Genomic DNA, 22501 nt, shown 5'->3' with positions numbered 1-22501 from the left:
GACAGTTTCAGCAAGAAACCCAGCAGGAGGAGGCTGTTGTACACAGGGGAGACCGGGGCAATAGAAGGACTCTCCTCTGCATTACATTGCCGGGGGGATGCGTGCGCAGCCACCCCGGAGCAGCACCAGGACGCCGCGGGAGCAGGGCAGGCAGCTGGCTTCCTAGCACCAAGGGCTGGCATCAAGACCACAGACCCAGGGCACATCATCGGGCGATCCTCAGAAGACCGAGGAGAGAAAGCATTGCTTAAATGCACCAGGGACAGGAAAAGAGATGAAGGGAGGATACCATTCCCGGTGACGTTTGGACAAGGGTTAGTACAAAGAGGAAGCTGGGACAAGGGACACGGGACAGAGGGTGGTGGGGTGGGGACTGAAGCTGCGGTCTGAGCAGACAGAGCAGACACTGGTCCTAGAGACGAGGCAAGGCGAGGGACACGCGTGCTGGCTCCAGCCCGCGGACGGTGGGGCGAGGCCTCGGTGACACTCCAGAACCCGCTGCTCCCACCCCCAGCCCCCGCCAGCGCGTCCGTACTTAATCACGTTGTCTTTCTCCTTGCACTGCTGCTCCAGCTTGAGGATCCTCTGCTTCAGCCCGTTAACAACCTGCCAATTGAACGCCAGCACATCAATTTGACTGCTTCCTCGTCCTCGACCTCCCCCTCCCTCTGGCCACTCAGACTGTCCTGACCCCAGGCTGCCAGCTGACCCGGCAGCACCCAGACATCCTTCCGCCCCCCCTTAATCAATGGCTTCTTTTGTAGTCTCTAGGTGCAGCGAAGAGGGGGCCAACTGTCCCACTGGCTCAGTGCAGGGTGGCACGGGTGGGAGCGGGCAGGGCCAGGAGATGTGCCTGCAGGTGCAGAGCCCTCCGCTCGGCCGCGTTCCACACTTCCGAGACGAGAGGCACCACCAGCACTGGATACAAAGATCCCCAACCCTGACCCGCCCCGGGCAACTGCATCCACAGTATTCCCTTGGGGTGAGCAGAGCAGACAGAGCTCTGAAGGAGCCTCCCCACTGCTCGTCCACCTCATTTCTTCTATTAATGTATCACTCTGGGAGACAGCACCCTTATGTTTCTGGAAGACTATCCTTTTCTTTCTTCTTGAGTAGCCAAACAACTTTTTAATTGGATTTTAAGCAAATTTTCAATCATATTAGTAATACATGAATACATCTTCTTGTAAAAAAAAAATGAAAACATTATAGACGGAACTATGCTCCTTCACCTTATTCCTCCCAACTAAATATTGTTCCCAACTGAATCTGAATTCTCTAGACCTCACTACAGGGATGTGTACCCATCGACAATCTGTCATTCTGTTGTGTTTGCAGAAATGGCATCCTACCACACACAGTCTGCAAGTTGTTATTTTCACAGCACACACGGCCTTGGCGTCTATTCCTTTTGTGCCTACAGATCTCAGTGATTCTTACACAGTACGATCATTTGGTGTAGATACCCATCCCTCTCTCGATGGACATTTAAGCTGCTAATACAAACAAGCCATCAGTAGACATCCAGCCCTCCTCGCTCGTGCACGCGTGCAAACGTCTCTTGAGGGGAGATGGTGACCAGCACAAGTGTCCAATCACAAGATGCAGTGACTCTGAGGGGCGATTTGGCAGCGGGTATGAAAGTAGGAACAGTGCATTCCCGAGGATCTAGATTGTCTTTTAATCAACTTTAATAATAATAATAACAATAAACCCACAGCAGGGCGCCTGGATGGCTCAGTTGGTTGAGCCTCTGACTCTTGGTTTAGGCTCAGGTCATGATCTCAGGGGTGTGAGATTGAGCCCCACGTCCAGGCTCTGCACTCAGCGCAGGAGTCTGCTTGAGATTCTCTCTCTGCCTCTGCCCTGCCCCCTGCTTGCACGTACTCTCTCTCTAAATAAAATCAATAAAAATCTTAAAAAAGTAAAATCCCACAGCGTTAGAATAAAAATGCAAAAAGCCCTTCCTCTACGGTATGCATCATTTACATAATTCTAGATCCTCACCTAAATTAACCACACAGACGTTTCTGAACATAGCCATACTGTTTTATATTCTTTAAAAAATTTCTTCTGAAGGTGTATTTTAATGTAGTGTTATTCTATTTTAACGGTTCTCTTCAGTGTCCCCCTCCAGTTGGGCAGCTATAAACACCCTTGTGTGAAAGGCTTTTTATACTGGATCTTCTCCCGCAGACAGAGCCCAAAGAGAGCAGCACTGGACACACGGCGGGCACGACTTCACGGACCATTCCTCGGCTCGGTCCCGCCGACCCCAAACGCAGTGTCCGGCTCGGAGCACGTCCGTGCGCTCCCAGGCCTGCCGATGCCGGTTCCGATCATCTTACCCGTGGTAGTTCAAGGGAACGTCTTCACTCAAGTGTGCGCCGCGGGCTAGTGGTGGGGACCCAGGCTGATGCTGCCTGGCTGCACAGGGCCTGTGGGCTCACTCCGAACCAACCTGGGGGAATCTCTTAACCTCAGTTTCCGGATTTTAGAACATGGGGATTGGGTCCCTATCACAAAACAATCCAGTGAGATCACGTACGACTACACAAGGTCTAGGAGCTGCTACTCAACTAAGAATGATTTTCTTGCGGAAACACTCGATGTGTTCTAGGCCCTGAAAGTATTTCCTTTGTGCGGTCGCAGGGGCAGAGCCAGGCTTTAAGCACTCACGCGGGGCTGACGGCTTGCTCTCCGTGCAGGCCAGCACCTGTCCTCTCCAGGCTCGGGGCAGAGGACTCTGTTGCACCAATTCACATCCACCCCGCTACCCCGTCACACGGATCCAGTTCCCGCTGTCATCTCAGGGGTTCTGTTATAAATTTTAGGTCACCAAACCCAATAATCACCTCACTAGTGTTATTAATTCCTTGTGTTCAACGATCTCAAAATTGCATCCCTTCCAGTTTTCTTTTTGCATTTCGCCTTTCTAAGTAAAGCTGCTCCCTTGACTCAGGAGGGTTGTGGGGATACACTTCTGTCCACCCGCGGGGGCTTCCCGCCATGGCACTGGTCACAGAATGGTGCTGTTGCCCGTCCCCCGCTTCACTCCATCCTCTACGTGCGGTGTGGCCCCACAGCAGTGGTGGCGTGGAGGCCGTAGGGTTAATCCACTCCCGCTTGGTTTCTGTTTTCACTCAGCGTCACTGGTTCAGCACAATGTGTGCGTCTCGGGTGTGGCGGGGGACGCCCCCCCTGGGACCGCTGTGCCCTATAATGTACCTCCTGCCCCGCGCGGAGCCCGCTCAGCCTCCCCAGCGCCCCCAAGAACGCCCGCAGCATCTTCTTGTAAGCCCTCTGAGTCGGCTCCGTGGAGACTGGGCTTGGGCAGTTCTGGGCCCTCGCTCTCTGTCAATCCTCTCGTACGACTGCGTTAGAGGAGAGGCAACCCTCCAGCGTGGGCTGTTTGGAACTCAGATTTCAGTGGGAGGTTATCTGTGCTGCCGGCGACTGTACTCACCCAGCCGGCATCAGGCCTTTTCTCTGCCAGAGTCCGAACAAAATCCGGGCCCTGCAGTAAGCAGACGGAGAGATGAAGACACGGGCGGCGCGGCCTCTCCCCCCGACAGCCTGAGGAGTGGAGCCTGTGCCTTCCCAGCCCGCGGCCGGGCGCCGCCACGCGGGGCCACAACTTACTCGGGATGGGTCCAACAGCTGCTCTATCTGCCGGTCCTTTCTGCTATTTTCCTCTTCTAGGCGCCGAAGCTTTGTTCTCATGAGATCCACATCACTTTTCTGCATGTGCAATGACTGAAGGGAAACAGAACCACACACACGTACACCCGTGCACACACGTGTGCACACGAACATCCAGGTGAAACACCAGTCGGAGCAGACCTTGCAAATGGCCCGGTGCCCAGTCAGGGCCGTGTGTGTGTCGTGGGGGTAGGACAGCTGCATGTCACGGGAAGGAGTCCTGTGGGCACCGCCGAGTGAGCCTGCGTCTGTCACAGCATGTGTCGCTAGGACTCGTCAAAGGCTAACTAACGTCCACTTAAAATCCTTGTCCTCTGCTAGGGCCCAGGGGATCAGAGCAATGGCCTCACAAGTTTTCACCAATCTGTGGTGAACTGAGGAGAAAAGACCACGCAGTCAATTTCCCACTCAACTGAGCTGATTCGATCCCAAGCTGCCCTGTACTTGGAAACCTCTTCCGTTGCCTCGTTTGGACTTTCATCACCCTTTTATGAAAGGGTGACGGCAGGGTATTTTTCATTTTTGTTTTTCATGTCCTCACTTGAAAAAGCTCTCTCCCAGGCCGTGGAACCCCAGAGCGCGTGAGGCTCAGCAGCACTCACAAGCCACAGGGGGCAGCGCCCACACGGTCAGCCAGTGGTCAACCAGCTTCCAGCATCAGCCCCCAGCTGGACTAGCCAGCTATCCTGGAAACACCCTTCTCCTTTCCGGGCACTTGTGGTGTCCCAGAAGAGAGATGGTGTCTGAACAAAACCACCACGAGTCAGCCGACGCAAAGCATGCACCCGCGGGGGGAGGCCTGGCAGGTTGGCGACGTGCCCGCGGTTGGCCAGTGGCGCTCTGGGGCACAAGACATTCCTGGCACTTGGTGAGGGTTTAATCAATAAGAAGGTTCATGCACAGTCATCGGGAAGGAGAAGAAATCGTATCATGGGAATTCTGCTTCTGAAAATGGGGGGTACACTCACTGTTCCCTGTTCCTCCTGCTCTGTACAGTGAGAAACCTTGGACACTATATGGGAGGCAAACATAAGGAGGCTCAGAAAGGTGGAGAGAAGAAGCAGACTAGCTCGGACCCAACAGACAACCGCAGAGTCCCCCCTTGTGCCTCACATGCCCTCAGTGGAGTACGGGGGAAAGCCAAAGCCTGGATGAGCCCACGGGCACAGACAGGAAAGCCTCCTCTCCCCAGCAGGAAAGGGGAGCCTCACCAGGCAGAAAACTTACAGACAATAACGGCTCCACCTCGGGCAGACCCTGCAGAACGGAGCATGGCCCCATCCCTGCCAGCGAGGACTGAGTGCGGAGCCCAGCCCCCACCCCCACCAGGCCCTAGCAAGACGCCCTGCCCCCTCCTTGCTGGGGGAGAGGGGTGGTCAGAGGAGGCCTGGGGGGGGGGGGGTAAGGTCTTTACTGTCCAGGGGTAATGAGGCCACACAAATAAAATGGAAGACTTAAATCCTAATATACCAAAAATTACATTAAATATAAATGATCTAAACAAACCACCTGGAAGACAAAAACCGGCAAAGTAGATTAAAGAAACATGACCAATTGTGTTGATTTTCACGTAGTGAGATAGGAGACAGAAATAGAAGGATGGAAAAAGAGACACCACTGCAACATTGACCAGTGAAAGCGGGAGTGGGTCCATAGTATCAAACAAAGCAGATGTCAGAGAACAGACACGGGTGTCACACGGTGACCCTAAGGGCTAATCCACCGAGGACACAGCAACCCTAAACGCACATACACCCAACCAGTGACAAAACTGGAGGGTAGGGCAGACCCACGGGCACAGTGGGCCTTCAACACCCTTCCCTCAGCGATGAGCAAGCAGCTGGACAGAGAGCCAGCAGGGGTGCAGGGGAGCTCACCCTGCCACCCCACACGGGCTGACGGCCTGTACACGACACCCTGCCTGGCAGCAGCACACACACTCTCTACCCAGGCCCATAGCACAGATGTGAAGACACTGCCCGGGCCACGCGGCCAACCTGGACACACAAGAAATCAAACTACACGAGGTGTGTCTTGTGGCCGCAATGAGTCAGACTACAAGTCAGCAACAAAAACAACATGAAAATCTTTACACTCTCAGACTTAACGACACAATTCCAAATAATCATGGGCCAAAGGGTCTTCAGGGAATTAGCACATCAAAAAAGTATAACATCAAACTTCGAAGGATACAGCTGGACCAGGGCGGGGTGGAAGGAGCCCCTGGTATGGGCCACCCTGGAAGGCTCCCAGGGCAGGATGCTGAGTGGAAAATGGCAATCTCAAGAACTCACATACTGTGTAATTCCATGTACAGAACATCGTCAGGATGCCAAAATTATAGAGATGGGGAGAAACGTCAGTGGTCACCAGGAGTTAGGAATGGTGAGCGGGGAGGGAGACAGGTGTGACTACAAAGGGGCAGCTTGAGGGACAGCCTGGGGGCAGCACGTATGTTGACCAAGGTGGCAGGTACATGACTATACACATGTGGTAACATGGCACAGAACTGGACATGCACACGGCGCCCGCGTCCACGTCCTAGTTTTGATACTGTGCTGACAGGTGGGGGAGATTGGTGCAGGGGACTGTGCTACCTCTGCCACTGCCTGGGATGGTCTACACCCCGGGACCCTGGCTGAGTGCCGGGTTCCCTGGCTCCCTGGGATGGTCTACACCCTGGGACCCTGGCTGAGGGCCGCGCTCCCTGGGACGGTCTACACCCCCAGTCCCTGGCTGAGTGCCAGGCTCCCTGGCTCCCTGGGACGGTCTACAGCCCCGGACCCTGGCTGAGGGCCAGGCTCCCTGGGACGGTCTACACCCCGGGACCTTGGCTGAGTGCTGGGCGTGGGGTGGAATACTCGCACAGGTACTTTGCTGAACTTTTCGTAGCTACCCTGTGAAACTGCACCTTTATGGTCCCCATTTTTCAACAGGAAACTGAGGCAAAATTTGCCATAGAAAAACGACTCTGATGCTCAAGATCCCAGAGCCACGGAGTCATGGAAGTGAAATTCTCCTCTCTCTGCATTTAGAAGCCTAGGCTGATTTTTTCCAGATGCCTGTGATGGTAAGTTTGAATAAAGTCAGTATAATTTTACCTAGAAGGGATCCACTTCTAGCCCTAAGAAGATCCAAGAGTGCTACTGCAGTGATGATGCAGAGTTCAAAATAAGGGTTCTCCCCACCATACCGCTGATAAGCAGTTGTCCAACATTTGCTTGCAATTTCTGAGGACAAGGGAGTATGGGGACACGGGCGGCACCTTCACTGCTGGGCCACTCCCACGGTAGCACAGTCTCTTGGTTCTACCTGACATCCGAGCATCCGGTCTGGCCCGACACAAAAGGACTGTGTCTCATACACAATGGCCCAGACCAGCCTGCTCCTTGCAGGCTCCTCACTATATAGCTGTGCCCTGGGGGTGCTGGTTACCCACACCCTGTTTAACCTCTGGTGCCCAGACGGGCCGTGGTCCCCCCGATACGGTTCGGCTGGAGGGGACAGTGGGGCTAGAAAGAGACTAAGGTTATGGAAGGGAGTGATCCCTGGCCTGTTCTCTAGGGGCACGAGAATGCGTAAGGGCGGGAAAGAACAGTGTGGCCGTCGTGGTTATGGTGAGGGTGACGCAGATGACGGTGATTCATCTCAGTGCAGTTCGCACTTCAGGGACTGGGAGATGGCACAGGGCAGTAAAAGCAGCCTTGGTCTTGGGAGGCAGATGGCCTTGGTGGAAGTCTTCATTCTGCTACTGGTTGACCTTGGACAGACTACTACCTTGTCTGAGTCTCAAGGTCATCACCGGCTAACCGCGTGCGCTCCCTCAGACTCCTGTGGAACTCCATCGAGTGAGGGCACGTGGAACGTCCGGGTCACACAGAAGACACACACACACGGGAGGCTCCTGATAACGACACCAGTGACCTTACCCGACGCCAAATCTCTGTGCGGAGGGACTGTGAGGTCAAGCCCGTGTTTCCCCTGACTCCCTGCCATGCTGCGGGAGCAGAGCAGAGATGGCACTGACACACGGGGGAGGCTTCTCCCGCAGCTGGTGTGACGTGGGCCACCCCACTTCCAAGGCACCAGGCCCAGCTTCGAACTCGGGCGTCCCTTCGAAGCTCATGTTCTTTCCGTGCAGACATGTCAGCACCGACCCTGACTGTCCCAGCTGTCCTTGCAGAAGGCTCTCGCTATCCAAAACCAGCAAGGGACAGACAGAAACATTACCTTCTTCAGCTCAATGATCTCATCATACATGTCTTCCTTCTCTCTGTAGACCAGGGTCCCGGGAACATGACCTGGAGGGCAACACGCAAATGTCTGAAAAGATCATCTCAACAGCAGAAAGAATTCTTGGCTGTACCTTAAGGAAAACCTGGAAGTTGATAAAATTACCCCTTTTAAAAAAGGAGGATTTTAAAAAAAAGGAGCAAAAATACTTCAACATTTTTAGCCTGACCACAATACTTCCCCCAAATTAAGGAGACCAAAACTGATAGCCATACAGAAAGATAAAGCGGGAGGAAACGGAAAGGTGTGAACACAGGGCTTACTTGCAGGAAAAGGAAAGAAGGGGTCAAAGGAGAAGTGGTATGTTCAGATTTTAAAGAACAAACAAAAAGACAAAGAAACAATACCCCTTCCCATGTCCAAACAGTGAAGCATACTCTGGTTTCAGCGTGATACCCAATATACTGAGACTCTAAAACATTCAAGCCTAAAGTAGAACTCGGGAGCCAGCCAACACAGGAAGGGGGTCAGCTCGGGGTCACAGCGACAAGGGCCCGCCGCGCTCCCGGCGGAGGTCTGCAAGGACAGCAGGAAGAGCCAGGCAGGAAACGTGGCTGAAGACCAGGCAGGAAGACAGACACAGGCAACAGAGCCAGCTTTTCTGGTGAGACGTGGGCTTTTCCTCATTCGCAATTGTTATTTCTAAGATTGTGTATCCAAAAGATTTCAGTATGACTCCGAGTTTAGGGAGGCAGGCCCCATGGGAGCCTGGGAAGATGCCACTGTCCACATTAGGAAAGCTACTTTCTAGAAGGGCAGAGTGGACCTGCAGGACCCCTGTCCTCTCTCCATGACCTCGTAGGGACGGAGCCAGCACAGGAAGCCCCAATCTCACTGAGTCAAAGCAAATCCCACACTCTCCCTCCTGCTTTTCCTTACGTGTGGCCTTGTCACCATCACCATGCTCACCATTGCTGGCAGAACGCCTGAGATGTGACCTCTTCATTCTTAAAGCTTCTGTCAGATAGTCGGGCGTGCTGCTGGGGGGGTTGGTCCGTGCATGCTCCAAGGTCAGGTCTGACTTCAGGGGTTGGGTCAGACTTCCTGGTTTGAACGTGCATGGATTTAACACGACAGGTACACACAAACACAACGGGAGGTTTTGCCTCTAATAATCAATCTTCCTGGGCGGAAGAAAGCTTAAGTCAACCAGCAGATAGCGGCAATCAGTGCTTTGCTGGTAAATGTTCAACAAGCAGCTCTCAAGAGACAAAGGAAGCCCAGATTTGTAGCATCTGCCTATTTCCCTGGTATGAATATTCCCACCACGTCCAATTTCAAGCTGTCAGTCTGCCATAGACCAGCTCACAAAATTCCTAGAAATGGAACCATTGGCTCGTGCAAGCCGGTAGGAGTTGTCTCCAACATGCCGGGCCAGCCGTGCTGAGACATCTTAAGACTCAAAGGGACACGGTGTCACACACGCAAACCGTCAGAAACTACACTGCACATCACGGAAAGGTTACGAGGCTCGACGTCTTTGAGAAGATTAACAATGCCATTCAAATAAGTCATATCACAAACTCTATCTTAAATCACCACCCGCAATTCCTAAAACTCTCCTGTGGAGCAAGGTCTCTGTCGGAGCAACCACGTACCTTGATTTGAGCTTCCCAGCCACAGCTTCTGTGGGGTTAAGGACATTCTGTTACCAAGAGGCATGCTTGCTACTGTCCTCAAAGATCTCCAGGACGCCACTTTTCTCGGCTTAGAGTAATAAGGTGACTCTAGAAAGTCAACATACAGTTTCAGAGGTGCAAGAGATCAATGCCCCCTCAACATAAGTGTCTTAGAGAGACAAAAACAGTACCATAGAATATTCACAAGACTATTGTGACAAAAGTAAAAAACACAGTCATGATATGTATATAGACTTACATTTAAAAAAAAATTTGTTATAAAGACATAACGTAATGGGAAATTTATCTAAAAATGCAAATCCATAATTCCACCAATATTTGATGTTTTACAACGCGTGTGTAGCTCGACACTGTCGCGGTTATAGTCAACACAATTTTGTGTCCTTTATACTCGACACTGTAAAATACTTTTCATTTTGCTACACAGTGACATAAGCAATATCAAGAACTTAATATATTAAAAAATCTAGAAGAAATGAGAAAAAAATTACCTTTCCAGGACATTTTTGATTTTGTTATCAAAACAAGGGAAATATTTTAAAGTCCTTTTTTAATCTGGAATTTCATCTTTTTAATTATGGAAGATATAGCAAATTTATGTGAAAACTTACTCATAAAACATGCTGATAATTAGCAAAGAAATGTCTGTCTAGAGCAGGTCCTAAAAACCTAAGTCTAATATATTTAATTTTTTAAAAAATTTCTATGTTTTTTCCATGGCTTCAAAATTTATGAGAAATGTCCCATTATTATTTAGAACAGGAGGATAAAGACTCACTAGACCCAGATGCATTTTTGCTCACCCGGACAGCTGAAGGCCTTCCAAACTTTGTCCATTTAAGTGCTCACTTTAAAGTAAATTCGCAACCAGGGAAACAGCTCCCCAAGTAACATTTCCCTCCTAAATGTATGTGATTCATCAATGAATTGTAAGAATTCCCCAGGAAACGTGCACGCACACAGACCAAAGCAGGAAAGGCAGAAGGAAACGGGCCGGGAAGCACGTTGGTGAGCAGGGCGGCAAGCACCCAGCCCCCGCGCTCTGGAAGCTACAAACCCATGTGGAGCTGGCTTAGGCATTACAGAGCCACACTTGTGACGTGAACAGGACACGCAGTCACTGCTGGCATGGCCCAGGAATCCAGACAGAAGCACAACTCCTCAACACATGCTCCAAAAGCCGTGAGGGAAGGGGGCCTCGGAGCTGAGACCTGGCCAGCCAGAGTGAGAGGCAATGCCAGTCCAGGCAGAGAAGCACGAGAGCGCGGGAGACAGGACATGCAGGTCAGTGGGGAGCAGGGCACCCATGATCAGTGCCAGTGCAAGACGAGACTCCCCGCCAGGCTGCCAGGAGAAAGCGTGGGGAGATGCGGGGCCGCTGAGGTTCAGCAGCCCCCTCAAATTATGATTTGGGGGTTCTCACCATTGTAACTTACATGAAACACAATTCAGATGTTTACAGAAATCAAGATAAAAACGATTTGATTATTACTGTTTTAAACACTCGAAATGCTGACTTTCGGTAAGAATAATGAAAGACGTTGTGATCTTTACCTTCGTCACCTTGTAGCCACGAAGGACTTAAAACAAAATGGTTCTAAAACTAGAAGGTTTAAAACACAAACACCACACTTTTACATCAATTCTCAGTTTCCTCCATGGAAGGAGAGCAAGGACATCAAAAATCCAAACTGATAGATGCTTTCTCTCTAATGTTTATATTTCTTTGTAATAGAAAACACTCTTTCCTTGGCAGGAATTATCCTTCTAATTATGTTTTTCTTGGGCTAATATGAAAGTCCGTTAGTATTCTCTGAGTGCGTCATACACGTGACACGGTGTGTTTGAAATGTACACGCATGTAAGGAACATAGATACATGTGTAATAAAGTCAGGGATGGCCTCAGGTTTTTGGCGAGCAAAAGGAAGCCAATCCAGGATTTAAACTTTGTCATAAAGACATTCCTAAGCATAAAATTCACATGTGGCTCACCACACTCTAGAGCAATGTCAGAATGGCGGAGAATGAGAGGCTGGCTGGCTGTCTAAACGGACCCCATGCACCACAGACTGAACGTTTGTGCCCCCCCCCAAGTCCTATGCTGAAACCTAACCCCTACTGTGATCGCATGAGCGGGTGAGGCCTGCAGGAGATGGTTAGCTTATGACGGACGAGGGCCTTCATGATGGGATTAGTGCCCCCATAAAAGGGACCCCACAGAGCTCCCTCATCCCCTCCCCCATGGGAGATACCATCCAGCGGTGGCTGTCCGCAGCACAGTCACCAGAACCCTACCAAGACTTGGTCGGGTCTTGGACTTCCAGCCTCGAGGACTGTGAGAAGTAACTATCTGTTGTTCAGAAGGCGCCCAGCTCAGCTCAGCTCAGCAGCCCGGGCAGAAGAGGACCCACCCCTGCAGCCTCGTGCCCGAAGGGCAGCCGCCTGCTTATCTATGGCCAAGGATGGTGTTTCCCGGACAGAGCTGCCACCCCTGCTGAGAACAGGGAGCACAGAAGCACCTGGCGGAGGCAGCCAGGGTGAGTCCACAGGAAACCACACCTGCTCAGTGTGCCGACAGCAGCTCTGACTCAGGAGGGGATGAGGTCCTCTGGCCGCGGCAGCGTTCCCAAGACACAAGCGGGTCCAAAGGGCGGGGAATGAGCACAAGAGGCCAGAAACACGGCATCTGCCGGGGGCTCAAGGGACAGTGACTCAGGAGCCTCAGCCCCTCGAGGGCCTCCTCAAACGGGGACCACTGGGGCCACGGGGTAAGGTGGGGACCCCAAGAGCGCCAGCTCGCAAGACTCTAACACAAAACGGAGCCTAGCGGTGGAAGTGTTGCATTTCAATGACCCCAAGTGTTTGAGGAAGACATTCGTAATCTTTCTCCCAAGACGCCAGGGAAGGACAGCTTCTGAGAACCATTTTCTGTGTTTAACTGCAGAAATCTGAGAGATGAGGGGCCCGGTCATACTTACTCGGTGATGTGGGTGGAGGTTTGTGGAAACTTTTCCTTTTTGCTTTCTGAAAGAAAGATAAACGAGGTAAAGCACACTGAGCCTTCCAGAGCAGCCCAGCGGCCCCAGTGGTGGAAGCATGGGTGTGTTCGGGATGGCTCGGAGCGGGTGCAAGGGCAGTGAGAAGGAGATTAACTCAGCAGAGACCTGAGCGCAGTCTGAGCCAAGGAAAAAGCCCATGGCACAGTGGGGCGACCCCAGGAAAGGTGATCGGTGCCACGCCCTGGCTGAGCCAGGTCCCTGGAAGCCCTGGCGACACTACATAAGCACAGACTGAAGATACCCCACAAATGGTGTATCTTCGACCACCCCACTGTCCTCATGCCAGCACCTGGAGCACCAGGCTGTGCCCTTCCACGACGGCGGATTTGGCAAGAAGAAACCCTCGTGAATAAGGCGACTGCAAATCCCCCTGCGGAGGGAAGGTGCAGCAGAGGAATGACCCTGTCGTAATTCCGTCTCCGGGGACAACCCAGATGCCAGTGAGTTCTCCTACCCACTACTTATATGCCCGGGTAAATGACACGTCTTCCACGCCTGTGTTCCTCAACTGCTTCCCACTAGACAGAGAATGCCCCTCACTTCTCTTTCGGTGGAAACAAGGAGTTCTATGTTGTGCATTTTACCCAGCAGACGGGCTGGATCCCTACTTCAGGGAGCATCTTGGGCCCCTGTCCTCAGTGGTGTTGAGGGGGGCATCCCTCACGCTGCAGGGGTCCCTCATGGCAGACAAGGGGCCCGAGAGGCTCCCCTGAGTGCACAGAGCTGTTGGTGGAATGGGGATCTGCTGGTGCCACGTGCCCTCAGGGCTCTGTGTTGAGGTCCGTCGATAACTCTGCCTGCTGGAGACATGCTCCCCGGGCTCGTCTTTCACCATGTGGCTGGAAGGCTTCATTCTCTACCCAGCACAGCTTCCCACATGAACACAGAGAGGCCAAGCTGGAGGCTGGTTTGCCTGGGGACTGTGCTGTCCACTCACCCTTCAAGCGAGCTCCTGCATCCCAGGGACCCCGGAGGCCATCAGGCCAGGACATCATGCAGTGCCAGGGCTGCGGCTGCCAAAGGGTCTCCTATCTCCTCCCAGAGCCCTCTCCTTCCCCTCACGTGTCGGGACTGGGGGCCAGGGGGGCCGGGGGGTTGTAGCCAAAACCAGACCCAGGATAGGAGCTTACCATCTGCCTCAAATATACTCTACTCAGGACTAACACCTGGATACAAGTCTTAAAATTATAACCACAGTTGTTTACAACCAATGAAGGGCTCCAAACTCTTCAGGTGCTGAGTAGCACGTGGAGTTTATATTCAGCTCTAAACTCAACATTTGTGGGGAATGACCTGGTGCATGTGTTTCAGTAACATGAGCAAGGGCAAAGGCACCAGGGCGGGGATGAGCGGCTGCCCCCCGACCACACTCACCGTCTCAAAGTCAGAGTCAAAGGTAATTGCAGATAGACCGTCATCTCCCTGGAAGAAGAGATGCAAACACTGAAATTTTAGGGCACCTGCTTGGCTCCCCACGGTTACACACACAAGGTGGAAAGAGCCACAACTACGGAGGCAGAGACTCAAGAAACCCAGTCCAAGTAAGCAGGTGGCACCAGACGGCTCAGCCCAGCAGAACGGAGGGGTGGGGGACACAGCAGAATCTCTGCCTGCAGGGCTGCTCCACGTCTGTCCACCTAGTGACACCATTTGCACAGAATCGCTGGGTACTGTTGCTAAAGAAACAGTTCAGGTTAAAAGGACTTCGTATTCCACGTGGTTTAAATGTGCTCTCATTCACCTTCACATCAAAGCACGAGGAGTCTGTGGATCCTGATCAGAACAAGTTGAAGTTATTTCTAAAAAAACACACTCATTAATACATGCGTTATTTGGACTCATAAAGCTTCCTGCCCTGGCCCTGCGGGGAGGGGATAAAATCTAGTATACACCTAATTCCAGAACTAGGATGTCGCTTCTCAAGAGAAGAGTGTTTCCATGTAATTCACCGACTCGAGTTTAAATCCTAAAAAAAGAGAAAGGAGGAACAAAATTTAAATCCTTTCGGACTGTTGTGTTGCTAATTTACGAAGCTGCTGCTGGAGTTAGGACCGCACGCCCCTCCTGTGAACCGATGATCTGTGCCGGGCTGCTGGGGTCAGCGTACTTCAGCAAGCCGTCCATGCTGTGGTGGAACCCACTTCCTAGCCCAGCAGGACTTTTTTTTTTTTAAAGATTTTATTTATTTATTTATTTATTTGAGAGAGAGAGAGAGAGAGCACACATGAGAGGGGGGAGGGTCAGAGGGAGAGGCAGACTCCCTGCTGAGCAGGGAGCCTGATGCAGGACTCGATCCTGGGACTCCAGATCATGACCTGAGCCGGAGGCAGTCGCCTTACCAACTGAGCCACCCAGGCGCCCTCCCAGCAGGACTTTGCTGCCTTCTGAAAAGCACACAGATCCTCTGCAGGGCTGAGGATCAGCACTTAAACAACAATGCTGCTAGCAGCTTGAAGGTCCGCTGGAAACAGGGGCAGCATCCCGTGCCAGCTCTCCGAAACAGAGTCTGGACTAGGGGTGCGGCGTGACATGGGGCCGGGGAAGGAAGCGTGCTCCAATAAGCAGGATCTTTTACCAGCCACGGACTTAGGTTTTCAATGTCCCTGAACAGGTGACGTTTTCAGGGGTAAATAGCACATGCCGATTAGAGAGAGTTTTCCCTGAGCAAAGTGTATGAAATACAACGTGCAACATTTAGGAAGGGAAAGCAGGGGAAGGCAAGACCAGAGGAGCGACTGTGGCAACCGCGTCCGGGTGCCCTGGCTTTGCAAAGGACGCACCTGCCAACGGCCGGTGTGAACCTGCTGGAAACTACAGAGGAGCAGCAAAAGGTTTCTCTTGTGGACACTCGTCATTATTACTTGTACTGAATAAAACCCTGAAAACTGTGATGACCTGAAGGCTCAATGAGGGAATGATGTTATGTGTGTGGTGGATAAAACCAAGTGACTTCCCTCTTCAACAGGTGTGCTCGCCCACCACGCCTTCTCCCCAGCCAGTCCGCCCCCACGGGTCACCACCTGCGCCCTGCCAGCCATGTCTGGAACTGCGGAGCTGCCACAGACCCGCCCCTTAGTCGGCAGGAGAGAGACCACAGACTGTTAAAAACAGCGAACACGCTGATGGCCAGTTCCCTGAGCACGATCCATGCCGCCACAGGCTGGCGGGCTACACTGCCCCCGACTGTTGTGAGGCGGGAACCCAGGGGCTGCAGGCAGGCCAGGCGGATGGGCGGGCGGGCAGAGAGTCCCGCGGAGCCCTGGAACAGCCTCAGGCCTGTGTGCCAGCTGTGTGACGTGGGTCACGCCATGGACCCTCTCCACCTCAGCTTCCTGGACCACAGAGGACCCGTTCCTCTACCAGATTTTTAAAAGCACCGGAAGTCTACATACAGTGGGGGAGAAGACATGGCGTGTCTATATGAGATGCAGGGGCCTATGGGGACTCAGTACATGGTGACAGTGGGGAAGGGTTGCACTATCTGGGAGCCGTCTTCCCGAATGGTGGGGTGAGGAGCTCAGGCAACTGTCTCTTCAACAACCATTGAACATAGAAAGTTACAAAACAATTGTTTGAGGTTTCTGGAAATTGACCTAAAAGCATGCAACAATAGAGGCATACAACAATTCATTCAAGAAAATCTACTAAATGTGGGGAAGGATAGTGGGAGTCTGGGGTACCCCTCGCCCCCCAAACTCCATCCCACAGAAACTAGTTCAGAGAGACCCGCCCTAGGTGGGTGCAGGCAGGATGGTGGGGAATGGTGGGGGGCGGTTCTGAGAAGTAGGGTGTAAGCTCTGCCTCAGATGTAGCAGGCTAGGAAATCTGGGTCCCGGACGCCCCAATGCTGGTTTGCTTGTAGGGCAGAGGTTCCACGCAGGGAAGGTCAGGCCCAGAAGGCCAGCACCCCCTCCTGGAGTAGGGGTGTCACTCCAGGAGAGACACACGTCCATCCCTGAGGCACAGAGGTCCTGCCCAGAGGAAGAGGCAGGCTAACAGTTGAGCCCGAGGGGACTGGCTTTATTTGTAGCGGGTAGTGGAGCATCCCCCATGCCTCCCTGATTCCAGTGCCAAGTTGAAGACCACGGTGACGTGGTGGGGAGCAATTATAAAGCCCTCCCAGCTCTGTGATCATCGCAGCAGAAAGCTAACCAGCAGAGCAAGAGGAACTGTAACAGGCCCAGGAGAGCCTTCCTGGGGTCATGGTCAAGTCCGAGGCTCAGGGAGGCTGCCTGCAAGCATCAGACTGCACCCACCAGGTGCAGGCTCAGGGTGGACTTGGAAACATTCTCTACACCGGACCAAGATCAACCAAGGGGCACAAGCTCACGGGCGCTAGGGGCCTTAGCACAACCCTGAACCAAACAATGGTTCAACAAGAAACTCCCATGCAAGAGCAGCTCCCAGGAAGCCAGGCTTAAAGGTAAAATCACACATCTCTGAAGTCTGGGGGGCCACGTGCGCGGCTCAGCTGCCCTCTCAGGGGAGATGGAGAGGAGAGACCCAAGCTGCTAGTCCTTGGCTGCAGGTGGGCAAAACCCTAAACTCCTGCCGTGTGACTGCAGCCTCCAGGCCACACACCACAGACACACGTGCATGCACACACACACCACACATGCACACGCACCACAGATGCACACGAGCGTGAGTGCACACCTGCAGGCACGCACCACACACACCACATGCACACGCGCGTGCACACACGCAGGCACACACGCACTCACGCCACGGATGCATTGTGCATGCACACACACCAAACTCGCACATACACATACACGCAGCGGTGAAGGGCAAAGATCTGACAGGCCAAGGGGCTTACCTATAACCTTTGAGCAGAAAGTGGCTTCTGCTGACCCAAGGGTGACCCTGAGGTAGTTAGGCTAGAAGATGCACACAAGAAAGAATCTGAGCAGGGAATCAGAGGCTGCACAGTGTAGGGAGATCAACTGCAGGGTCAGTCAAGTCACTCAGCAGAGAGATGAACCACCAAGCAAACCGCATCAGTCCCATGGGGAGGAGGAATCAATACCCAGAGCTGCTGTAACATTCTAGTAACATTTAGTTACTAGATGTATTTAGTTACATGCCGTAACATTTAGTCTAGCTTCCAGCAGGAAACTAAGAGACGCAGAGAGAAACAGGAAAGTGTGAGTGATAGAAGGGGAAAAAGCAGAAACAGAAGCTTTTGAAGGGGCCCATATGATGGACTTAGCAGACAAAGTCTTCAGAGCAGCCGTCATAAATATGTGCAAGCTGTGCTGCTGTGAGGCTGCAGGAGGGTCGGGAGGCAGGAGGGCACAGGGATCGTACAAGAGGTTAGAGGGGGGCCAGGGGGCCACCTGAGTAGTAAAGCACGTGACACAGAACGTTACACGTAGTGAATGCCTAATAAATGCTCTTACTGTCTTATTCTAGAATCTCTGAGCCCTTTCACAAGTGTTGACTCTTAAATCACTGGTGGTTCCACTCAGGCTCCAGGTCACCCCTGTGGCTCTGTATACAGCCACGTAGCCCCACTCAGTCTCCATGGATACAGCCACTGCGCAGTGAGCCCCCTGGCACAGAGTAAGAGCTCTGGGAAGTTCACCAGCCAGCCCGGAGGCAGCTGCAGTCCACTTGGGGGAACGGACAGACTGCACAGTGCCTGCTCTCAAGAGGTTCTTATCTAATTTCAAACAGATCCAAGCTCAGCAGAAAGCCACACGTTAGCCTGGACCAAGGGCGGACAGTCTCCTAAGTGCTGAGAGAGCTTCACACCAGTTCCTCCACGACGGAGTTCCCTGAGACCAAGGCACTGGGGCTCACCTGGTTTTGTGTCCTCAGAGCCTCACGTGGAAAGGCCTTAACAAATGCTAAGTGTGTAAGAATGTTTACAGCCACACTGTTCCTAGTAGAGAAAAAGTGCCAACGAGAGAGGAAAAGCAGGGAAGCGGATAAAGTAGGGGTAGCCACAGCTCAGACTTTTTAAATCATGCTCTTGAAAACGTGTGGCTGTGGGGAAAATGTTAACAACAAATTAAATGGTAAAGGTCACAAAACAATTTAAATATGATCTTAAATTTTTTTAAACGCTGTGTGGGAAGAGCTGCATTGAGGAAAGATCGAAAGGAAATACACCAAACATTAACGTGCTCTTGTTGGATCACGTGTGGTTAGATCACGGGTAAATTGACTTTCTACATTTTCTCTAGTGCTCACGATTCTCACAATCACGACCTAAGAAGTCACTTTCTAAAGATGAAGGAGCAGTGAGCGAATCCCGGGTAGGTGGGCCAGCCTTCCAGGTGAGGCAGGACTTGGTGTCCTGAGGGACGCTCTGCACTGGTTGAGCTCTGTGTAGCCCTGCCCAGCACAGCCTTCTCCGTGAGAAGGAAGCAAAGTGAGCAAAATGCCCTCTGTCTGGAACCCTCCAAAAGCTTCTCACGGTCCGGGAAATAAAGTCAAAACTCCCTGTATGGCCTGAGAGGCTGTCCACTGTCAGGCCCGCTCCCACCTTCCCCTACGAGGTCCCAGCAAGCTTTCTTTCAGGCCCTGGAACACATCCCACCTTCCCACCCCAGGACCTTAGTGCTTGCTGGCCCCTCTGCACTCAGACCTCCTTCCGGTCAGGGACATCCAGGGCGTCTTGGGCACCTGCCCAGGCACGCAGCCTAAAGCAGTCCTCTGCAACCCATCGCGGCCACATGGGCCTGTTTCACGTTCTGCACAGGCCATGTTAATGCGGTTTACTGCCTCGTTCTCCACCCCCCCCCCCCGAATGCCGCTCATTAATCCACGTTGACACCTCCAGCGAAGAGCAGGGGCGCCAAAAATACTCGGAAAAGGCACGAGCTGACAGCACGCTCGCCCTCACCCAAGGGAGGAAGCTTGGAGGCACCTCCTCAGGGAAGCCTTTTCCAACCGGCGCTGGGCAGGGCGCTGTTCCCGGGGCCCGGGGGCCCGGGGCTTCCCCAACCCTCACCCCCCGCACATCCGGATGGCTCGGGCCGGCCGCCCCGGCCGCTGCCCCCCGCCCCAGAGGCACGGGTGGGCTGGCACTTACAGAGTGGGCTCCGTTGCCCCGCGGATCGCGGTCGCAGGCTCGGCACAGGCCGGGGCCTCGCAGGCGCCGCGCGCCGAGGGCGCAGCGTCCGGGAGGGCTTCCTGGAAACGGCGGCCTGTGCAAGGGCGGGCGGGGTCCAGGGGCGGCTGGAGGCCGGGTGGGGGGCGGGGACGCCCGGCCGGCTGCACGCGGGCGGGGGCCCGAGGGCCGCTCTTATGCGGTAACAATAATGGTTGCTGTCACCCGGCGGCCGCCGGCCGTGCGCCCCTTCCTCCGGTCCGCGCCCGGCCCCGAGAGCCGGAGAGTTGGAGGGAACGAGGAGGCCCCCCGCGCTTACCGTCTCCGAGGCCGGCTCCGCGGTGCCCAGCGACATGGCGGCGGCGCTGCCCGGCCGCTCCTCGGCGCTGCGGGCGCGGCTGTCGGGCTGGGCTGCTGCGCCGGCCGCCCGTAGCCTCCGGGCCCGCCAGCCCGCGCGCCAGCCGCGACCCCGCTGCCATGGTAACCGCGCCGCCTGCGGAGCCCCGGATGTGGCCGGCGCCGGCGAGTCCGGCCGACCGTGCGCGTGCGCTGAGAAACCCGCGGGCCGACCCGCAGAGCGCGGGGAGGTGGCGGAGAGCCGGGCCGTGCTGGAAGTTGCGGGTCGCGCTTAACGGTTCTGGAGTCCGTCCCCCACCTTCTCTCGTGGAGGCTCCTCGATAAGCCTGTGCGTTAGTCACCAGAGCAGGATGCTAGTATTTGTTAGGTTAACGCTGAAAGGGACAAGGGGCTTGTGCAATGTCCCAGGCTGCTCGTTCTGGACACCTGGCATTCAGAAAGTTATCCTCCCGGATAACTTAGGCTTTTGGGTTCTGATGTAGCCCCAGAACAACAAAAAATAATCAGTTTGCACGGCACTCAGTGTGCATCATGAAGATCTTTAGGGGCACTGGAGTACAAAGCTTATTTAAATTATTATTAGCAAGTAGGATGTGCTCTTGCCCCTTCATACAGGTCTCCAAGGGCACCTACTCTGTCCCCTCACCCTGGGTTTTTTTTTTTCCCCCCAGCCACGTGACATTATCCACAAAAGCATTCCATGTCTAGAACGTAAGCTCTCTGGGGCAGGGGCTTTGTTTAGTTCACAGCCGTACCTCCATCCCTTGGAAGGGTCTGGCTCAGGCAGGTGCTCAATTAATATATATTTGGCGTCCAAGGAGTCGTGTAACTTCTCTGCGCCACTGTTTCCTCAAATACAAAGTGGAGAAAAGTGTTGTGAGGCTCAAATGAGTCAATATCTGTAAAGTGCTTAGTTGCCCGTTCCAGGACGAGTGCAATGTGACAGACTTCGTTTGATGGGGTGAATGAATGAATCCCCACACCACTGTAGTGTGGTGTGGCAGAATTGCCTGACAGGTTATTACTGCGCTTAGTTCTGTCACCAACACCTACTACAGGTTCATGGCCCTCTTGTCTTCTGCATCCTCACCTGCACAACAAAGAGGGTGAGCCACAAGGTGGTTCAGAGGCTGTTGCAGGAGAAACGGAGCTGATTATCTCAAGGACTCTCATTTATTTCCTCGAGGTATTGCCCACAAGGCGGACAAGAGCTTTTGCTCGCTAAACTACCTTTGCACTTGTACCTCTTACTCCACTCCTGGGGCTCCACAATGCCCCTGCTCTTCTCTTTGTGTTTTTTTGTTGTTGTTGTTGGCCAAACCTGTTCTGACCTCAACTCACTTGCCAACAAAAGTCTGAGCTGAGGCTATGTGCAATGCTTCTGTATTCCACTTGGAGTGTATATTAATGAGTCTCACCAGGGAAGTTTTAATGCATTGGTTTATGGTGTGTGGCATCAGATCCTGCTGGGATTGTAATCTCACATACAGCATATATGTACCATGTAACTTATCTGAAGTGTGAACAATTACATTTTCTGAACCAGGTGTCTTCAAAAGTTTCAGGTACGAAATGGTAGACCTGTATAGTATTCAGCTGTGGAGCAAGACTGCCTGGGTTCAGATCCAGGCCATGCCAGCCCACTAGCTCTACGACCTTAGGAGTTAGCCTCTCTACCCTTCAGTTTGCTTGTCTGAGGGGATGGTAATAATACCCACCCTCCTTGAAGTGGTGAATCACCCAGGCTTATATTAAGTGAAGCACTTAGCACAGTGCTACTATAAGATATTTTCCCCCCACAACTGCTCAACCATGCAAATATTAGTATCCCCATTTTACAATGAGGGATCACAATTCGGGGAAGAGAACTGTGCAGTTCAAACCTTTTCACCCAAATAGTTCTAAGGGGCGGGGTGTCCGGAGTGATCACCCATCAAGGTCAATGTTTTTTAAAGTTCTTTTTTTTTTTAGATTTTATTTATTCATTTGACAGAGAGAGAGCACACAAGTAGGCAGAGCGCAGGCACAGGGAGAGGGAGGAGGCTCCCCACTGAGCAGAGAGCCAATGCAGGACCCCATCCCAGGACCCTGGGATCATGACCTGAGCCAAAGGCAGACGCTTAATTGACTGCGCCACCCAGATGCCCCTTAAAGTTCTTTTTTAGCTTAGTACCCCTAAGAATTCAGCTTTCTACATTCTAATATGTACCTACTGGTTCCCCAAAAAACTTGCTGAAACACTGACGCTATGGGAAGATGAGGCTTGTTTTGTTGCTGTTGTTGTTGGAGCCCAACACAGGACTTGAACTCACAACTCTGAGATCAAGAGTCGGGGGCTTAACCACTGAGCTACCCAGGCGCCCCAAGATGAGGCTTGTTTTTGTCCAGT

General features: G+C 53.0%; 1 protein-coding gene across 14 annotated transcripts in view; it reads right to left on the bottom strand.

The window, feature by feature from the left end:
- IQCE (IQ motif containing E) overlaps positions 1–20254 on the bottom strand; it is a 46444-nt gene extending 26190 nt beyond the window's left edge. For 6 of the 14 annotated variants that reach the window (XM_035722312.1, XM_035722316.1, XM_035722313.1 and 3 more), the window contains exons 1-9: positions 20075–20224; positions 14070–14117; positions 12615–12660; positions 9594–9722; positions 8905–9039; positions 7933–8003; positions 3643–3756; positions 3467–3517; positions 536–606 (exon numbers count right to left, since the gene is read on the bottom strand). In XM_035722312.1, the coding sequence (XP_035578205.1) occupies positions 536–606; positions 3467–3517; positions 3643–3756; positions 7933–8003; positions 8905–9039; positions 9594–9722; positions 12615–12660; positions 14070–14117; positions 20075–20110 (701 nt within the window). In that variant the 5' untranslated portion in view covers positions 20111–20224. Of the gene's footprint in view, positions 1–535; positions 607–3466; positions 3518–3642; positions 3757–4670; positions 4715–7932; positions 8004–8904; positions 9040–9593; positions 9723–12614; positions 12661–14069; positions 14118–19737; positions 19872–20074 lie in introns of those variants that run through there. The other 8 variants (XM_035722322.1, XM_035722314.1, XM_035722315.1 and 5 more) reach the window with 8 other exon arrangements.
- Positions 20255–22501: the final 2247 nt, after the last annotated feature.

The sequence above is a fragment of the Zalophus californianus genome, chromosome 10 (assembly GCF_009762305.2).
Source record: "Zalophus californianus isolate mZalCal1 chromosome 10, mZalCal1.pri.v2, whole genome shotgun sequence".
Taxonomy (NCBI): domain Eukaryota; kingdom Metazoa; phylum Chordata; class Mammalia; order Carnivora; family Otariidae; genus Zalophus; species Zalophus californianus.
This window is presented reverse-complemented; position numbering and strand designations above follow the sequence as displayed.